The 20029-nt window shown below is 38.0% G+C and overlaps 1 protein-coding gene across 7 annotated transcripts in view; it reads left to right on the forward strand.

The window, feature by feature from the left end:
- Positions 1 to 20029, forward strand: part of LOC126863721 (whirlin) — a 108690-nt gene that overhangs the window by 17219 nt on the left and 71442 nt on the right. For 5 of the 7 annotated variants that reach the window (XM_050614161.1, XM_050614166.1, XM_050614162.1 and 2 more), the window contains 2 exons: positions 16186 to 16533; positions 17277 to 17626. In XM_050614161.1, the coding sequence (XP_050470118.1) occupies positions 16211 to 16533; positions 17277 to 17626 (673 nt within the window). In that variant the 5' untranslated portion in view covers positions 16186 to 16210. The remainder of the gene's footprint in view (positions 1 to 16185; positions 16534 to 17276; positions 17627 to 20029) is intronic. The other 2 variants (XM_050614164.1, XM_050614165.1) reach the window with 1 other exon arrangement.

Raw genomic sequence — 20029 nt, forward strand, 5'->3', positions numbered from 1 at the left:
AGGTTTGCTTCTTTATAACACAGTTCACCAATACGATATTATAAGGTTTGGACACTTATTTATAATTTATTAGCGAACGATATGAGGCAATTATATTATAGTTTTATAATTAACTAGATAAGTCACGGGATATCTAATATACTTAGAATAGCCAGAAATAAATATTGCAGCAAGGGAAACTAGATTATGCTAATAGTAAGTTTACAAAATTTTACTACAGACCTATTTTATTAAAGTTTACGTTTAAAATCAATAAGTGGCCGATGCTTATGAATAGGAGTATATGTACCTATTTCGTGTATACTTTACTCGTCATTATTCTCTCTCTCTCTTTCTCTCTCTCTCTCTCTCTTTCTCATTCACTCTCGCGTTGTCTACACAAACAGAACGAATACGAACGACGAGTAAAGCTATTTCGAGAAGCAGGATAATCGTTTCCTTCGAAACCACTCGGCCATCGTGAACGACGTCTGTTACCATAAATTTCCACTCTGGTACATTAAAATTCCACGATTAGAGGAAACACTTCTGGCGGTACTCGAGACTGCTGAGGCTAGTCCGGCGCGGCGGCGCGTTCTCCGCATTGCACGCGTCGACGCGTTTATTCTCGCGAGCTCGAGGGCTCATTTTTCCCCGTTGCGCATTCGGCGCACGTGGCGTGTGCAGCTTTCCGCATATGCAACATTCGCGAGTGCGACACGAGTATCGCCACGCAATGCAGTGGCAACCCTGTTGTAGTCACGTAAACGTGGCTTCTTAATGTGACTGCGCACGAATCCAGACAAGCTGCACAAAATATGAAAAGAAGAAAATGGAAAAAAAATAGCAGGGTAGTAAAAAGAAGGGAGGAGAACGAAGGAAATGGAACGAAAAGAATAAAGTAGAAAAATAAGGAAAAAGCCCAAGGAAAGTACCGCGTTGAATTTTCAACTCGAATATCCTCCCGCTTTAACCACCCTGAACGTTCTCCGTTTCCCTTCCGTGGAGTTTCTCTCGGTTTATTTTAGAATTTTTTGCGAATTACCACGGAGATATTAATTCCAAACGACCATCACCGTAACGCGGAACTGCTTCTTAACGCGAAACATCGCACGGGAAACTCACGAACGTCGAAACGTTTTTCCATATATCAGCTGATTATGTAATTTTGTCTCTTATTCTGATCGTTTTACGTTGGAAATAAAATCAGTCAATAACTGGGAACATTTATAATTAGCAGTTAAACGGCTTACAGATTAATCAGCCGAGAAAAATTCTCTCTTTTCCTCTTGTTATAACAAGCAATCACACACAGGGTAAGATAATCCTACATAAAATAAAGTTTCAGGAGCATATTGACACACTCACAGGATTCAATCCGTGAAAAATGTGAACGATCTAACATTTTCTATCATAACCCGCATCTTACTCATTTCGTCGCCAACACGCTTAATTTTTTTCATAGATTCAATTGTCGCTCCACGAGCGCTCGTCTGGAAACGTCACGATAAGCTAATCGATGCGACTTCGACGTCCATTATGATTTTCCGCTTCGTTATACCGGTTAACGATTTCGATTTGAAAAATTGGACCAGCCACAAAATATCATGGACGTATCTGCTGATTTATCATTTTCTAGTGGCTTGCTATAATCGACGGTTTAGAGCCTTGTGGTAATTAAGATGGTTGAAGGTTGTTAGCCGTTCCGCCGAGGTAGTTAGCCAGTGGCGAAAGATTAATCTTGGTTAAGTGTTAAATTGGCGAATTGTGCTCGTCGGTTCTAACGACAGCGCGATTTGTGTAACGAGGCTGGTAACGTAATCGCGGTGCCGCGTTGCGCAATATTTCTTCGATGTTATCGCCAAGTCGGTTTCCTTTTTAAAACGTTCACGGGAAACGTCTACTTTTATTAATTAATTGCTGCGTTAAATCGTAATAATTCACCATTAGCGGTAGTGTGGTCCGCGTTTCCGTCATTATCGTCTCGAGAATTTCGAACGCGCCGCTGATTCCTTGTCCCCCGCGGAATTAATTTCCCTCGTAATCTCCGATCAATCTTTTTCATATCTTTGTTACCTTCTAGGGAAAGGAACATATGAGAAACAATAGAATTGAAAAGAATCTGCATTGAATTTTATTCTCGTACTCGGTTCACTGTTACGTCACGCGCTGTTTTAATTGCTTCTCATATGTAGATTTACTTTTTATAATATTTTACTTATTTTACTGGAACGTATAAAACTGTCACGAGAGAAGGATTGAAAGATTGAAATGATAAACGTTGTACGTATTAAGTGGTTTGAAATGAAGGTGCTTAGTATGCATAAAAATGTCTTTGTAGATTCACAGGGAAAATATATAGCGAAAACGTCATAACGAGCTATTTAAATTAAGTCTGCAGATATTATCATCTTCTTCAGTCGCAATAATTAATACAATTTCTACAATTGTTGCTAATAACCAAGAAGCGATAATAATATAAGTTTCGTTTCATCGTTCTCGTCGATTTCTTATCAAAGATAAATCATAGTTATTCTTTTTACTATTCGTTATTTATAAGAATTCATATCAATTATCACTTATAAGAAATGAATTTCGAGTAAACGATAAGATATCGTGGAAAATAAGAAGGTTCATTCCGTGTTCGTGGAGTCGTGGCAGCGATCAGGTTCGATAGAACGTCCCTCGGTGTATTTATAGTGAGCCGTGTGGAATGGCTGCACGAGTCGAGCAATGTGCACACTGTCCGTAGGAATCGCGGCGCGGAGGAGGGCGTGCGATCGCATGCTTTGACAGAGACACGGCAGGTGAGCCGTGAAAATGGAGCTTTCAATCACATTACCAATACCGAGGTTTCACCCGTTCAGTTCCGTTGGCTTGTCACGTTAATTAGCATCGAACATTGCGATAACATGATGTTACAGAGACCTAAATCAATCGAACACGTCATACTTCCCAAGAAATGCTCAACTTGTTCTTTCAACTTTTAACATAAACTTCTAATGAGCTGTCGATGTATGTCTCCTTTGTGTTTATTGATGGTTGGCGGTAATATTATTAATTTCAAAATTATAATAAAAATTTATTATTATTATATTCGAAATTCAATGATGAACGATATTGCTCAATCACTCGGCTCTTAGTATTCTAAAAATTAAATCCTTTATACGATTCTTCGCCGATTTCCCCAAAGATTCCACATCCCGCTCTAAGGGAAATATTTCCCTTGGAAATTTCTTGGTCACGTGGCTCCCCTTATCCATGAAATTTGAAATTCCATCGAGAGAAGGAAAACGACGCATTGTAACGCGGGACGCGTACGAAGTTACAGCACGTTCGAGTTGAAAGTGCACCGCTGGGTACGTGGGATTTATGTTGGACAAAGCTGTGCACGTTTCGATCTGCGAAAACGTTTCCCATCGTTTTTAAACGTCGCACGGTATGTGAAAATGTCTGTTTAATCGTACAAATGTTATGGATCGCTGTACAGACTAGTATCGCTTAAAGTTACTATATTTATTTTACCACGTAGCATTATTCTCATACAAGGATCTTTAAGGATTTAAACTGTTTAAAAAAGACACAAAATTAGGTCATGGATGATGATGAAAATCATGATCTTTTCTCGATCTAACAGTCGTTCTCAAACGTTATGTGCATGGAAAATGCTGTAAGGGGAAGTTTTAACATAATCCGCGATAGAAGAGCGCGCCTGATCGAGTCAGCGTCTTCAGACAGTGGCACCGGAAGCGTGGTAGGACGAGCGTGCACTGGCCGGAGGCGAAGTCGGCCTAGATGCATCGGTTCCGAGTGAAACGGCACGTGAAACGGGAAGTGCGTCTCGATGTGGTGGCGGGGGCAGCTTGCATCGATAAAACGGAACTGAGGGTCCCTCGGTGCGGCCTCGGTGCACGTGCTCGCGAGATGCACCGGAAACACGCCACCAGCAATTCTTTTCAGCTCGACGGAGGTGTTTAATTTGGGAATTCGACGGACCGTGCTTGATCAATCGACGAATTTATTATCCACCGTGTGTTGTTCGCCATCAAACGAAACCTTGCTTCGGGTAATCGCTGCGCTTGACATTTGAAATCAGCTTTGAGCTTGGGGAGAGTTTAGAGAAACGATTTATTCACTTGTTTATCCTCTCTTGTGTGATTAACACTTGGCAATTAGGTGGTCTTTGAAGGAGAAATTTCTTTGGTGTACAAATTTTCGTAATGGCGAATTGATTTATTTTTTACACTCTCTCTTGAGATATTACCCGTCGGTGACATTTCTTAATCTTTCTTTGACTTTATTGCCCTGAATTCTACAAGCTAACGTTTACGTGTCGGAACATTTATATAAATTTTCTTTAAGTGCCACCTATACAGAAATTCCGCGAATATCCCAATAGCTAATTCATGACATCAAATATAAAACTTCTACCAATTTTCTTATACCGCTTCTTAACACTCACTGCACATATAACGTTGTTTTCCTTTCATGCAATTTCTTAACAACTAAACTTCGAACTAAATTCAACACCTGGATCCTCGCTTGCATTTTATTTCTTGCTCAACTGCCTCCACAAAAGTCTGAATTTCCATAGACACCCGCGATTTATTAATCCCACTATGTATCCCTAATTTGTCTTCCATTCCTGTCACCATCGCCAGCACATCCCTTATACGTTCATACTCTGCCCATAATCAGCATACAAAGTGTTTCTTTGCAGAAGCGCATCTCCGTAGCAGCCGCAGCATCCATTTTAATCCTGCGAAGCAGGTAGAGCCCAACATCGGCTTCGGTGTAGTTAGGTCTCGTTCAATATTTACAAACGGCAGCTTTATTCGTCTCCGGCGTGGGCGCGCGGGTGCTCACGGGACACCTGAGCCGTGTCGTTTCCACCTACGGTGCACAGACCGTGCATGTCGTATACGTTGGCGCACCTGAGTACATCAAGAGGTCAGGCATGCCCCTTTCCGCGGACTCGCCCGGTGAAATATCACCACTGCAGTCGCCGCAGCGACTGTGTTGTTCTTCGTTCTCGAAGGGCCGCGTGTCCTATTGCCAGTAGCCAAGGAAAACTCGCGTACATCGCGCCAGAGGGATGCTTGACCATCGACCGGATGCTAACCAACGCTTTACGACCCTCTTTGCGCGCTTTACTGCGTGCCCTTTCGCCTGACCCTTTTTCTTTTTTCTTCTCGCTCGCTCATACGCTTCTTTCTTTGTGGCTTCGTTGTTGTGTATAGGACGTTAGAAAAATTGCTGATGCTTGTGAATCGTGATGCTAGATTTGTCGTTAAAACAATGAAGAAGTTTATGTGAATATATGAAAGTTAAAATGGATGGTAAATTTTTTAATGAAAAATAAAACGAGCAGGCATAAAACTAACGGAATAATCAATAATTAAAAAAAAAACTTAATATTAGATAGTTAGCAGAAGCGTATGTTGATCTCTAGATTAAATGAAAAACGAGTATCAGGAGAGCAAAGAGTAAGTGAAAATTGATTTGAAAATTTTCGAATGACTTTCTTTGTAAAAGACAAGAAACTGTGACTTATCGCGTTTTTTCCGTAATTTCGTTCTCGTATCTGTAATCTCCGTAATCTGTCTCGGCATGAGATGTATGAAGAATGAGCAAGTTACAAAGAAAGTGAGCTGGTTCGTAACACGAAAAATAGGCCTCAAACGACATTTTGTTGTCACAGAAACTTCCTTCGTTATTTTAATGTCTAGAATAACATCTTATAAATATTTATCAAACGCCTAGCTTTATCAAACACCTTGTACTTTTTCTACCTTTTCCTTTTAAGGAATGCTACATGTTCTCGACGATTGTTTGTTTCCCCTGGAAAGAAGGATACGTTTTTCTTAAAACGGCCTGACTTTTATCGCGCCTAGTGTTATCCTAATTTAACCAATTGGATGCGTCCTGCTTTTTATTATTTCGTCATGCCGCAGCTCGTTTCGAACAGGGAAGACTGTGTTTAATTATAAATCGATTTTGGAGAATTTGCTGGATCACGCTACGTCTGATTACTTCTGGCAATGAGTTCAGAGTGGTCCTGGGTTTAATGGACGCAGCTGCAAAATGATCGTAGACGAGTCGGGTCTAGATAGGTTGATATAAAGTTTTTACGATGTTCTTATTTCTGGAGGGTTATAAAAACGAAGCTAGGAATGGTTGCTGCAATATCGTTTAAAAATCGCGAAGGAATTTTACCTGTTCGGTATTCTCAGTATTTCTGACTTTTATGGAAAACAATGGGATTGTACGTGTAAGATAGATATATAAGAAGAATTGAAAGTAACGTATCAGTATGATTCTGCCAAAGGAGGTTTTGCAGCTTTAAATTTTCTGTAAACGTATAAGTGTCTAATAATAGTATAATAACGTAGCAATTGCAGCAATACGTCAACAGAAATGAAGAAAAGACCAACGCGTAGCGATGCAGTAGAATACACGCGTCCTAGTCAGCCACCCTTCGTGAAAACTCCACATAATATACATTTTACGGCATCGCGATACATTCGACCGACAATTTCAGAACTTTCAATGCAAACAAGTCAGGAAATTTCTTCGAAAGAAACAAAGTTACGAATATTTGTAAGTTTATGTATACACCAGGCTTCTTGTGTTTTCCATATTTTATCGTCGGAAACTGTAGAAGAGGTAACTTGTACATTAACAATATCGCTTTAATAGCGCCAATAAAACACAGATGGTTAAAATTATTTATCGAGCAACGACGAAAGAAATATTGCAAGGAATTCATTCATCAACGAGGCTCGTTAATAAAGAGGCCCATGATCGATGATGACGTATTTGTTGCGAAAGGATGACCGTAAAGGCCCTGGTTGTGTCGCGCGGCTGTGAACGAAGAATTATATTTAAAACGTTCGATAGAATCACCATGCCGGCAGGGTAATCGTTAATTGATGCGCGAAAATTCAACGATGCTTCGTCCCGATCGTCGTCGACGCGAGCCGATCCTTCTCGCCGACTGGGTTTCATAATACTAGACGCGATTCGTGGCGTGCCGCGTAATCCTCTAAGATAATTTGCATCGTGCTCGCCTCAAAAGATTTCACTTTCTTCCGTGGATCGTTGAAAACGACACGCTCTCATTAGCGCGCCTGATAGAAAAATATTCATCAGAGAATTTCACTCGTGGTATTCGATCGTTTTCTGCTCCATTTTCTCATTTTAATCATTCTATTAAGCGTTCAAAGGAGCACGGATTACTCCATACGAAATTGAGTTTCCTTTATACCATTACTATATATCGTAATTCTTTTAGCTTTCAATTGCTTCACATGGAGATCGATATCAAAGATTATTATCAGTTGCATAGAAGCTTTTTACGATAAACGTTCATATACTGTTACGAACCACTGTACTTAATCAAAAATATTTTTTGTTCGATGATAAGTCAAGATATAAATTACATTTCGTAGTATCCATTTCATCGTGCTATGTCTGAGTCCTGATTACTACAATACATTACTACTACTACAATGCATTACTTAAAAAGCCAAAAAATTCGACAACGGTCGCTTTTGTTACGAGCCACTTGCTTCGTTTGTCGATTCGTAAATAAAATATGAGTTTAATTCTTGGCAATCAGTCTCCCTTTCCTGTTCTCGTTCTATGTGTATCCAAGTGACAAATCGTTTCCTTCATTGGATGATTCAATTTGTTCCTGACGTGATTGATTGAAGACGGCTTTGAAAAATGAGCCAGGCCTAGTGCCACTCTAAACATCATACGAAAACAAGTGCTTCGACCGATCGATACAAGATCCATTCATTCACTGGTAGCGTAACCTATAATCAGCTTAACAAAAAAAAAGAAAATAGAAGGAAAAACAAACCATTAAAGAACGAAGAAAAAACTTAAAAATATTCTTCGTACACAATATTTGCTATTAATCTTCATCAAAGCTTAGCTTAAAAAGTCTAAACAGGAGAATGATGAATGGCAAAAATTCTCAAGTGGTACGGAAATCGATAAAAATCAAAGCGTGTCGTTTTCCCGCGAATTTCTTTCATCCTTTTAACGCGATTAAATGGAAAAGGAGCGATTATCTCGAAACAATCGTGCCGTTTGCCCCTTGCGCTCTTAGAGCAGCAGTATAGTCGGCTATAGTAGCGACGTTAGAGCGGCTCGAAGTCACGAGAATCGGTGGAAAGAGAGCTGCTGAATGAAGCCGGCTTCAGGGGGTGTTCCTGCAGTATTGATCGCCCCACCCTCGCACCACGGGGTACATGGTATCCCTCCTTTCGTTTTCCTCAGCCCCCGCTACTGTCACCCACTCCATCGCCCACTATGACTTTATCTTTCTCTCTTTCGCTCTTAATCTACTCTTCTTCGTTTTTCCTGTATCGTTTACTCTTTCTCCTTTCAACATACTGTATCCTACGTAGTCTTCTTCTCTGTCGCGTTTTCACAGTGTCTTCTCTCTTCTTCTCTAACCCTTCCCGCGCTACCATTTCCTCCACCTGGCTGTTTCATCGTTTTGTCGCTCCCTCCTTCGTTTCTCCCCTCCTCAGCCTTCTTCCACCGTTTCACAGATACCTTCCGTACTCTCAGCCCTCCCTATCCCTCCGCTTACAACCCCTAGGAACGTCCAGAGGTAACTTGCACCGCGGCCAACCCCCGCCGGCAAACAAGCTACCCCTTCAGCTCAGTGTCAAGGTTGGGTCAAGCTTGACTAGCTGACGAGGGTAGAAACTGGTTTGATTGCTGTCTCGGCATGAATAACCGAGCGTCGACGAGCTTATTTGGGAAATTGCTCGGTTTCCTGGGTATTATGGTGGCCGGTATGTGAAGGGGGTGGAGCGATCGGGTGGCTGTGGCCTGTTAGGTAGGACACAGGTGTAGGTTGTGTGAGCTGTTGGAATTGTAACACCGCCGGCTGAACAATGTTGCGGTCGGTTGGCCGGTATTCGGTAATTGCCGGTTTTCATTGAAATCGACCTACCCTGCGGGATTATTCGTGGAGTCGGGTGTACAGGTCAGAGGTTAAAATTTGCTCTGGGAAAGGGGAGAACGTCGATATTTCCGTTCCTCTTGCAGAGGAGAGATAACGTCGAGTTACGATGATGGATCGCATAAAATCGAGTCGAGTGTTGTGAGTTCTTATGAGATATGAAAATAGGCAAATATTGTTTGGGATTGGAACGATGTAACTTTTGGCTGCAGATGTGTTCGATTTCAGTTCGATCATTAGTTATATATTTTATGAAAAATTATTGCTTCAATTTAATAGATGCTTCGTTATTCACGTTTAAATTCGTTGCTTTTAAAAATGAAACATTGAACGAATAAGTGTAACTCTACGTGTTTCATTTATTTTCGCATGTAGAAATGGTCGCACGTAGAATGATCTTTTGTAGAGCTTCGCTCGTATTCAGTTCATTCGCTTCAGACTTGAACGTGTTTATAGTCTATACTATCATATTATCGTGTACATTCTTGAAAGAAAAATCTATTTGGAAGCCGTTTAAAATCGAATGTGAAATATTGAGGCAATAAAATGCTATTGTAACTATGAGTGTCAAGATGGCAGGCTATTTCTTTCCAGTTTTATTCACAAATTTACATCAGAGAAGTTATTTCCGACGAGCAAAAGCAAATTCTCCGAAAGGAACGATTTTTCAAACTGAAAAAACATATGCTCCATAATATTTCTTTCATCCTCTCTCGAGACCGACTTTAATAACAGAGCTAATCAAATAACTATAGCTCCGATTTATCAAGCGCCACACAGTAGATTTAAACAGCCAAGTTTCCACCGTTCCATTTTCGAGCTGGTGAGAATTCGTGTAATTCGCGCGAGCGAGTGGTAAAAGGGGCGGTAGCGGAGAATCGTTGTCTCTTGAGGATGATTTCTTCCGGAGAACATCGTGGTCCTCCTGTAACAACGAGAAAACGTACATTTAACGATGGAAGTATCTACTAAACGCGACAAAATGATAAATTTCGGACTTTTTATTTTCGTAAATGTTAGTATATTACCGTATTTTGCTAATATATTATTTCCTTGATAAACGAATTATTATTCATGATAATATTAGGTTGTCCGAAAAGTTTCTTTCCTTTCATAAGGTGATAATAGATGAACAACAATTTCTGTTTTATATCATTTTATTGAATTAGGTATGATCCATCTCGTTCTATTTCTATTACTATGTTCGTGCATAATTCAATAAACTAATATAAAGCAAAAAACATTGTGCGTTTATTATTTCCTTATAAAACGAAAGAAACATTTTGGACAACCTAATATACAGGGTGGTTGGTAACTGGTGGTACAAGCGGAAAGGGGGTGATTCTACGCGATAAAAGGAGTCGAAGATATAGAATAAAAATTTTTCGTTTGAGGCTTTGTTTTCGAGAAAACCGACTTTGAATTTTCGCTCGGTACGCGTGCACTTTATCACGTCTCGTTATAACGAATCTCACTGTAGATTTTTAAAAAAATTAAAAAAAAAAGAAAAGAAATTTTCATTCTATATTTTCGACTTCTTTTTTCGCGTAGAATCTTTCCCCTTGTACCACCAGTTACCAACCACCCTGTATATCCATTGATTATTATATATAGCAATAATGTCTCTAGTTAGTCATTAGCTGTTAGACTTCAGAATTTACTAATTCTTTACTAATTACATATCTAATAATCTGTAACTTGTGAATTGCAAAAAATTTCACTAACAATTTTAGCTAAATAATTGTGTAAGGAAGTCTTCATAGCATAAACGCTAAATGTCTTCGACTTAATGGAACGGTAACGGAATCGTTCCGTGTCCGAGCGGTTAATATAAACCAACCTTAATGCGAATCGATCGTTGCCGGTCGGTGGTATGAATTAAACACCGCGGCCAGTCGATTCTCTCGCTCGTTGGCCAACGATCGATCCACGACGAAGCACCGGCTTTGCATAGGTATGCATTTACCGCGAACCGGATGACTCCGAAATTTCTTCCGCCGGTAACAGGAGGCTTCCTAACGCTATTAGAACGTTAGCCGCGCGCTGGTAATGCCGCGGTTGTTCTAGAAAATCGACTTGTCACGGGGTGTCGAAGCTCTCCACCACCTCTTTCCTCCCTAGATTAATATTCTACGTGGAACGCTTCGAATTTCTGTTCAATTTCGTTGATCCCTCTATCTAATCTGTCATTTATGCCAGAAACCTTGGCAAGTTTCCTCGATACTTTTATCTTTTCCTTTGCGACTCTCGCCTTTCATACTGATCTAGATATTAAAAGGTTGTACTCTTATATTAAGTATAATTTCTTCTAAATTATATTTTCTTATAATTGGAATTAAACATTTATACTATATCAATATGCATGTGGATAATTATTAAAGATAAAAATGAAAAAGAATTCTTTCGTTCAGATTATATATTGTTTAAAGCATATAATCGAATTATTATCACAATTATAACTTATGTTACAATTCATGATGATATAGTTCATGAGACTTGATCCTGCGTGTATCTGTGTATTACGAGCATTTTTGTACATAACAAAGGAAACAAATGGTAAAAGAACAATAGTCTTGCAAATATTTCGAAAAATTGTATATCCTTCAAAATTAACTGATCATTTTCTAACCATTACAAACTAGGGAAGATATCGTAAAGTTTGCCGTATTAGTCTTCCTTTGATTCTAAGAAACATTTGAAATGGTGGATAGAAAATGCGATGTGTTATAAGACGACGTGAAGAACAAGGTAGTCGTACATGAGAAAAATAGAACGAGAAATACGTGCACGTGAACAGTAAAGAGCACTACGTCGAAGGAATACATGAAAAATTGGAACAGTTTTGTCGCGGAAAAATGATTTCGAGTCCGAGTCGTGAGATAAAATTGTAACGTCGTTCGATTATGATTTAGTACAAGTGTAATTTAATTACACTTTCGATTCTATTAGTATCTCGCTATTAAATATCGTGTTTAATTTTTTCTCGATTTTCATTTACAAAGTTTCAATTTGTCTATGAGTTTCCTTACAATTTTGAAGAACCTACTTTGAACATCGATTTGCTAGGAATCGATCGAGTAAATAATTCTTTGATATTTCAACTTCAATCCAGTGGACATCGATGTATAGCAAATATTGGCGATTCGTTAGTTATATATAGATGTACATGGCTGCACGAGGCATGCAAGTTCTTAACATTGTGAACTTCTTATTTGATTTGATCCTTTAAGCAGCCGAAGGCGGAATTACCTCGTATTCTTTTTCCACTTATCTTCATTGGCAAGCACCAGGTGAAGTTGGAGATTTCGTTCGTTTCGTAATAAAGACCAGTTATTATAGACAGGTCATGGACACAATCGCTCTTTCGTACGATTTTATTTTTAATTCCGTTATAAAGATAAAGAGGACATTATTTAGGTCAAGTTATCTTTTATTATTTTTTTTACAATATAGAAAAACACTTATTTATATATATGAAGGAAGGACGAAACCTAGGAAAGAGAAGAATAGAGGAGTGTGGAGAAAATGATGAGAAAGAAGAGAAGCAGAAGAGGAAGATTTAGAAACATGAGAACGAAGGAAGAGTGGAAGGAAAGAAAGCGTAGAAAAGGGAGAAATTGATACTGCAGCACAGATTAAAGTCACTGTAACCTCATACTTAAAGTAGTTCGCGCCATTAAGTCGTCCTTTTTTGACGTTTACCATAAATTTATCCTGTTAGCGTTCCAGGAATAAAAGAAGAGCTCTAAGTATAGAGTATATAGTTCAACTTCGAATAATATGGATTTGGGTTAGCATGGCTGTTTAAAATAAAATTAATATACCTAAATGCAACAAAGTTACTAATACTTCAGGCTATTCCGAAAGTTATATTTAGCTTAACTTTCTTATGTTTTAATCTTGTATTATCGTATATCCTAAACAGCGATGAGTATATAACTAAACAACGTTAAAGGATTATAAAATTATTCGAGAATTAAACGAGGTGTTCACCATGGTTTCGTTATATCGTTTGCGAATATCTCGATTGTCCTCTCGGAATTATTTAATATCAATTTTATGTTTTCACGAAATAACCGCGAAGAGTTATTCGATGCAGAAAAACATTAATTCAATATTCGGTCGAGCGTCATACGTCAAGAGTTTTGATATTCTCCGTAATGTATGCCGTCATAAAATATGAAACCTAATGGAAATACGACGATATCTTATAAAGCATAAAACGACATAACTCCGCATAAAATATTCAAATAGGAACGTTTAATAGATCATTATAAAATATTATTCCATATTAGGGACACCGTTCTACTGTACTCGAAAGCATCGATACTACGATTCAACCAATATGGTTCGATACTTGCCCCGAAACGTTGTTTCGAAATTCGATATCCGTCATTACGTATTCCGCCATAAAACGTGAAACGTAATAGAAATAAGGCAATACGTTGTAAAAGATGAAATGTTAGATAAAACGAAAACGTGACTCTCGGCGGGCAAATTTTTATATTATATTCTTTTTCTACCCTATCATGAACTACGTATTTTGTACGAACGTACGAAGCATTGTTTTACATGTTCCATGATATCGGTTAATATGATTTTAAAATATATGATACTGCTGCAATGCTGAGGCACTTGAATAACAAAATCTTTTAATAGAAAATTACAAAATATTGGATTTTATATTAAATGAAAATACGGATTTCATGCAACGTTGCTTGTTAATGGCATTTGATATTCCATGCACAATAAAAAGAACATAACGATCTCGTTTTTGTTTCTCTTTTTCATGGAAAGAAACAAAAGAAAGAGAATATTGGGAGAAATCAGATTTTCCTGGAAAATATTGCCCTAAATAGATTGAACGAAGAATCGTGTCCTTTACGAATTTACAAAGAACTTTACAAATTTACGAGAAAGACTCAACAATTTTTGACTAGGGTAGATTTACGTTAGTAACATTCTTCGCCGCTGTAACATATTTAGCTGCGAAATACAAAATACGAACAATACGAACAATAAGAGAAAACGGCAATATTTCACGAAAGTTGAAACGGTGTCGCGGAAGTTGTTCTCCGATTGTGGAAACGCCGCCAAGAAGGACGATCGGTCACGAGGGAGAAATTTCAACAGGGGCGTGCAAATCGCTAGCGACGAGTGGGCGACTTTGCATGAGGCGTAACACCACGAACAAGGGGGAACTTTCAAATTTCTTCCTGCGATAATGGCTGGTTTCCTGTCGGGATTATGACATCGCCACGCTATGGAAAATTCGACCCCCCGTTGCCCTCGCATCACGTGCAGATTTTATCGGTTTAACCGACAGCGATAAGGGTATTTCTCCCGTCATGAATTCCGTTGTTTCATTAGTCACGCATTAATAGCAATCGGTGTAAGGTCGTCTCATGGTCGCTCGATAGTAACTCGTTCTACGTCGAAGCAGACATCGATGATTTTCTCAAATTAATTTTCTAAAAACGATTCTTTTCCTATACGATCGAACCTCGGTAACTCGAATCTCAGGCGAAGGAAAGAATTAGAATTTTTCGAATTATAGACGTTATCGAATTTTCCGAGAGAAGTTTGACGAATGGAAACGACATAAAGAGGGTAAAGAGGAAAATGACTTTTTGCAAGGGTTGACGTTTTCTGAATGCAGGAGATCCAAAGAAGAATAGATCGTTTGGTTTTCTGGAGCGTCATGTTTGGTATGAAGCACTTTGTAAAATTGGAATTTTGAAATTGTGAATTGGGATTTGTGAGATCACTATAGTACGTATAAGGTTTGGAGAGAAGGTAATTTGGAAATTGAATACTGAATGATATTTCTTTTGTATAGAAATTCCAAAATTCTATACAATTCCTTACCGTGATAAATTACTTTAATAAATTTCATACAAATAATCATTCTCAGAATTTATTTTCACTTATGCTCCTTTTTGCAAATGTTCCAAAAGCTGCCAGTTTAGTTATACGCTACGATACTTTATCTCAGAAGGTTTTAGATCAAAGGGCGAGATCGATTTAGTTTGATATTTGAATGGCACACGGGGTGAATATTAGAACGAGAACTTCTTCACGATCTCCTGAGAGGCACGATTCTCGATTAATTTACGACATTCTAGATCGATGCAGTGCTATCTGGGAAATTCAGGTCGCGGCCCTCTTTATCTTCCATCGAGTCGCTTTGGTTATTAGCAATCTTCCCCTAACGAGACACTTGCTAATTGTATTTTCATAATCTTAAAAGTTACTGCTTTGACACCAAGGGATTTTAACGAATCGAGTGGTTCGTTTGGGTCTTTGCTCGATCTTTGCATTTTGTAATTAATTGATCCACTCATTCTTTAAAGAATCCAAATTTAAGAGAAAACTTTTATTTCTTTATGTTATAGCATATCTTTATCTTATCAATCCGCATAATGGAGGAAACTAGATTTTAGCGATACGTGGACTAACGTTAAATTTAGCAATGGATGTGTTTCGTATACAGTGGCTTTTGAGTTATAGTCAAATGCCACAACCTAAAGGTTAAAATGTATAATCGAATAGAATACGAGTACATGTTAGGAAATTTAAATCAGCATTACCTATCGGTCAATATATTCTGCTCGTACGTTAGATCTTAAAACAGGAAATACATAGTTGTCCACATAGCTAAGAAAGGTACAGATACGTCATTGTATTTATTATATTAGGTCGTCCAAAAAGTTTCTTTCGTTTTATAAGGAAATAATGGATGCACAACATTTTCCGTTTTATATTATTTTATCGAATTACGTATGATCCATTTTGTTCTATCAAGATAAAGATCACAACGTTTGATAGATTAGGTTTCATGTTTGTATAAAGATTCATCGTTGTAAAAGACGTGTCTGTGAAAGAAAGACACTTTCCGGACAACCTAATAGCATTTACGTTAGCGTTACGTAGTATTAACTAATTAGATCCAAATACATTAAACTTCGTATCATTTAGTAATAATTTATAATAAGTATGAAGATGAAATGCAAAACCCGACGAGAGAAGATCTTCATTGGAGGATAAGTGTATATACTAATGCCTTTTGTAGTTACTATCATCGTAACATTTGTCAGTTTTAACAATTTCTATTTTTCGATGTGTCCATTTCGGGTTGAAAAGTGAGAGAGCTCGAGTACTCGAAAACTTTTCTCTTTATGTTTCAAACTCGACCATCGTTTGCCTTGTTTTGTGTCCAGGTCTGACAAAACGGATCGCAAAGGCATGGCCAGCAGTACGGAGGATTACGGGTCGGAATTACAGGAGCTGCAGTGGGGTGGTGGTAGCGGGTCGCACTTCCTGCGCAGCGGCACTCACTTCCTGAGAAGCGGCACCGGTGGTTGCTACGAAGCTGAGGATTTAGAGTCCACCAGCAGGCATCATGGTGGTCAACACAGGGGATATTATAGCCCCCCGGGTACGAGTTACACGATCGTCGAGAGACCACCGAGTGCTCCTCATCACCATTCCTCGCACACCACACCGTATAGGCACAGGGGACACGCCACTGGAGGCTCTGGTGCTATTTCGCCGGAACAGGTGCTTAGGTAGGTTCTCCAATGCTCATTTTTAGACTTCTTATAACTGATTTGTCTATTAACCTGTTAACCAAGTCTCTTATGCAGAAAGTTCGAAATTAAGCTAACAGAATGACAATTTGATAGAGATATATTCATCTCGACTACGTTGCTATCAGTTTTTGCAAATGTGAGTGTAGTAAAGCATTATAGGAATTTCGTTCTGTTATCCAGGGTTCAGAACATAAAAAGTTGGGATTAATGTATTTTATATTGTTTTTAAACAACAAAATGGTTATTTAACGACGGAAAGATTGGGTTATAAATAGCTTTTACAATGATTTATGTTGATTTGAACAAATGGGATTATTACTAGGAAGTTGCAATGTGGCTATTTTTATTCACTAGATTAGAGGATAGGGTATCGATAGAATATTCTATTATGCGATTAGGAAAGACAACAAAGTTTCTGAATTAATCAGGTAGTCTGCAGACCTTCAGTCCTAGATCACGTTTAATTTAAAATGATGCAATGAACGCTATAGATCGAGTCTTCTTTTTATCTAGTCCACTCACCAGATAGAAAATTATATTGTTAAAGTTAGTGGTTACCAATAAAATTACGATTGTATTATCACAGAACGGTGTCATTAAGCCAGAATTAACGATATATTACTAAATTAAATTTAAAAAATTCAGATGAAATTTCACTCAAGATAACCTTTAAAGGTCCCAATTAATTATAAAAAAGTAATATTGAAATTTCATCACAGACTTTTTGGAAATGGTGTGTCCGAGCGTCGACAGGGTGATAGGAGAACGCCGGCGTCTTCGCCGGCGAGTGTCGCCGCTGTTCGAAGCACGCCATCGTCAACGTCCCAGCAGCAACAGCAATCGCAGCAGTCGCAACAATCGCAGCCGAATCCCGCGAATCCTCCGACATCACCGAGCTCTCAGCCATTGAGTTTACAGGAGCTCACCGTAAGGACAATCACCATGACGAGAGATCCACCGGACTCTCACCATGGCTTTGGGATCTGCGTGAAGGGTGGCAAGGACGCAGGTGAGATCCGAAGTACCTTCAGGCTACCTCCATCGCCGTACTTCGCGCCTCAAGATCGAGGTATCTTCCGACAACTGTGACTTTCATTGCCGCTCGTGTCTTGCTATACGCGCGTCGTGGTGCTCGATGATTTTGAATTGCGATTCATAGCGAAATCGAATTTTGTTTTAAATGAAATTCACAAGAAAGTTATGCGATAGATATTTCTTTTGATGCTTCCTTAGCAATATTTTATTTATAAAATGTTAAAAGTAACATTGAATTTCATAATGAAATTTAAATTCATAACGAAATAGCGAAATATTTTTTGTTTCTCTGCACTGTTTGATTTGCTTCTTTGTACTGTTTAATATGTTTCTTTGACATTTTTTTTTTTTTTGCTTATATTTTGATCATAATATGTAAATGGATACATCTTTAGATAAAAGTTTTAGAAATAACTGAGAAATGTTAAGCAATTGTTAGAGGAATATCATTGGAATTGACATTTTATGCGACGACAGAAGTAGCCAATGCATAAGTTCTATGTATATATTGTAACGTATATGTAGTAAGTATGTATGTTAATACATTAGTAGGTTTGCTATAAAGTGTATAAAGTTTCACGATAAGATTATTTAGAAACGATTGGTCGATACAAAATCGCAATTTATGTCTTCGCACCACGACGGTCATTGTCGATTTTCTCTATCGTATTTCTAAGCAGACTTAGCCCTGCTTCGTTGGTAATCGACGTATCATCGACACTCTGTGCTTCCTGTGCTTCAGCACAGCTGTCACGTGTCTTTCATTTTCACCGTTGTCGTTCTCGTGACGAATCTTCCGTTAAGCGAATGAAACAATTTCGTCCATAGCAGCGATGAAAGTAATAAAGCAACTCACTTCTTTTACGATGTCCTTAAACTCAGTTTTCATTGCGCAATTTGAAGTTTAGACTTCAAACTATATTCCTATCTGAACAAACGTATAAAATGAATGTTCTTCGGGAACAGTAACTTGTCCTATTACTTTTATTAATAAAGTTTTTTTATATACGTAATGGACACATTTCCGGTCAGATATATATTTATTAAATTTATATAACAACAATACGTATGTATTTATATAATAAATATGCGTATTATATACGTATATTTTAAGTATAATTTACGTACTTTTAATACATATTCATTATTTTTATTATATAAATTTATTTATTATATGCACGGTTATATGTTTATTATGTAAATCTCCTGTATTTTAATTCAAAATTAATTTTTCACAAAAATTCCTATAACTGAAAAAATATTCAATATTAACTTATTGTGGTTCAACGGTCAAGCGATAGCATAAAAAAGGCATATTTTTGTATTATGTGACAGTCGTGAAATGTGTTACCAGGATGAAAAGGAATTTAAAAATTAATTTTCTATTCTGTTAACTTCCACAATGGAAAGTATTAAAATGTAAATGTAGACAAGTAAATGTGGACAAAACTGTCGTTTGAGAATTATTAAATGAAGTGGCTGTTGGCGATAATGTTCGATTTCAATTCAATTGAAAGACGATCGTCACGGGAACGAGAATCGGAAAACAGGGAATGGCGAGGGAGAGAAAACATGTTTTCGATCATTAAGCGTCATTTCCATTCCAGCTACGGTCTCTGGGGGAAACGAAAGAATGTATTACATTCGGATCGCGTTTCGCCTCGATTTTCTCCCCTCTTCGTGTTATCGTTATTTTCTTTTTTTTATTGCGCGGAAAGAAAGTCACCATTCGTTTTCGTCGACCGATGGACAGTACGATGTTGAAAAGGAAAAGAAAAAATAATTGAAACCGACATGGTTCTCTTATTTTCGTCGACGTTGATTGGCCTATGCTGGAGTTCTCTGGAAAACATAAAAATATTTATTTAGGAAGAAAAATCAGATAATTATTAATTATATCTATTTGAGAGTCGAGTTCGATTTGAAATACGTTTAATTATATGGCAAAGAATTAATAGAATTTTCTTCACGACATATAACTTCATTACTTCGTTAATTTTCATTGTTAAAATATATAAAATTAGCAATGGCTGTTCTTTCGAATTAAATGAATATACCAGCAATTATTACTACAATATTTATACTAACGCTACAGTGATTACCACCTGTATAATAACTATAAAATATAGAAGATATTACAACCAATTAAATAAAAATTGTATTTCAAGGGTGACGATCAAATAACCTGAGAATTCTTTCACCGATTAGCAGAAAGCATAATTAGTATACGATAGCAGGCGACCTTAGGGGATCTTAAGGCGCGAATGCGCCTTCCCCGTTTCAAAGTATTTACAACGGGACGACCGTTCGACGGGGTAATTAGCGATACCAGCTAATTGACCAACGATACTGCGAGCGTTTAATGACGCGGCTCTAATTGCCGGCGGTCATCGCGTATTTTTCTTCCGCGTTCGCCAGTGAAACGGATTAACCGGAT

This window comes from Bombus huntii, chromosome 3, assembly GCF_024542735.1.
Source record: "Bombus huntii isolate Logan2020A chromosome 3, iyBomHunt1.1, whole genome shotgun sequence".
NCBI classification, from domain to species: domain Eukaryota; kingdom Metazoa; phylum Arthropoda; class Insecta; order Hymenoptera; family Apidae; genus Bombus; species Bombus huntii.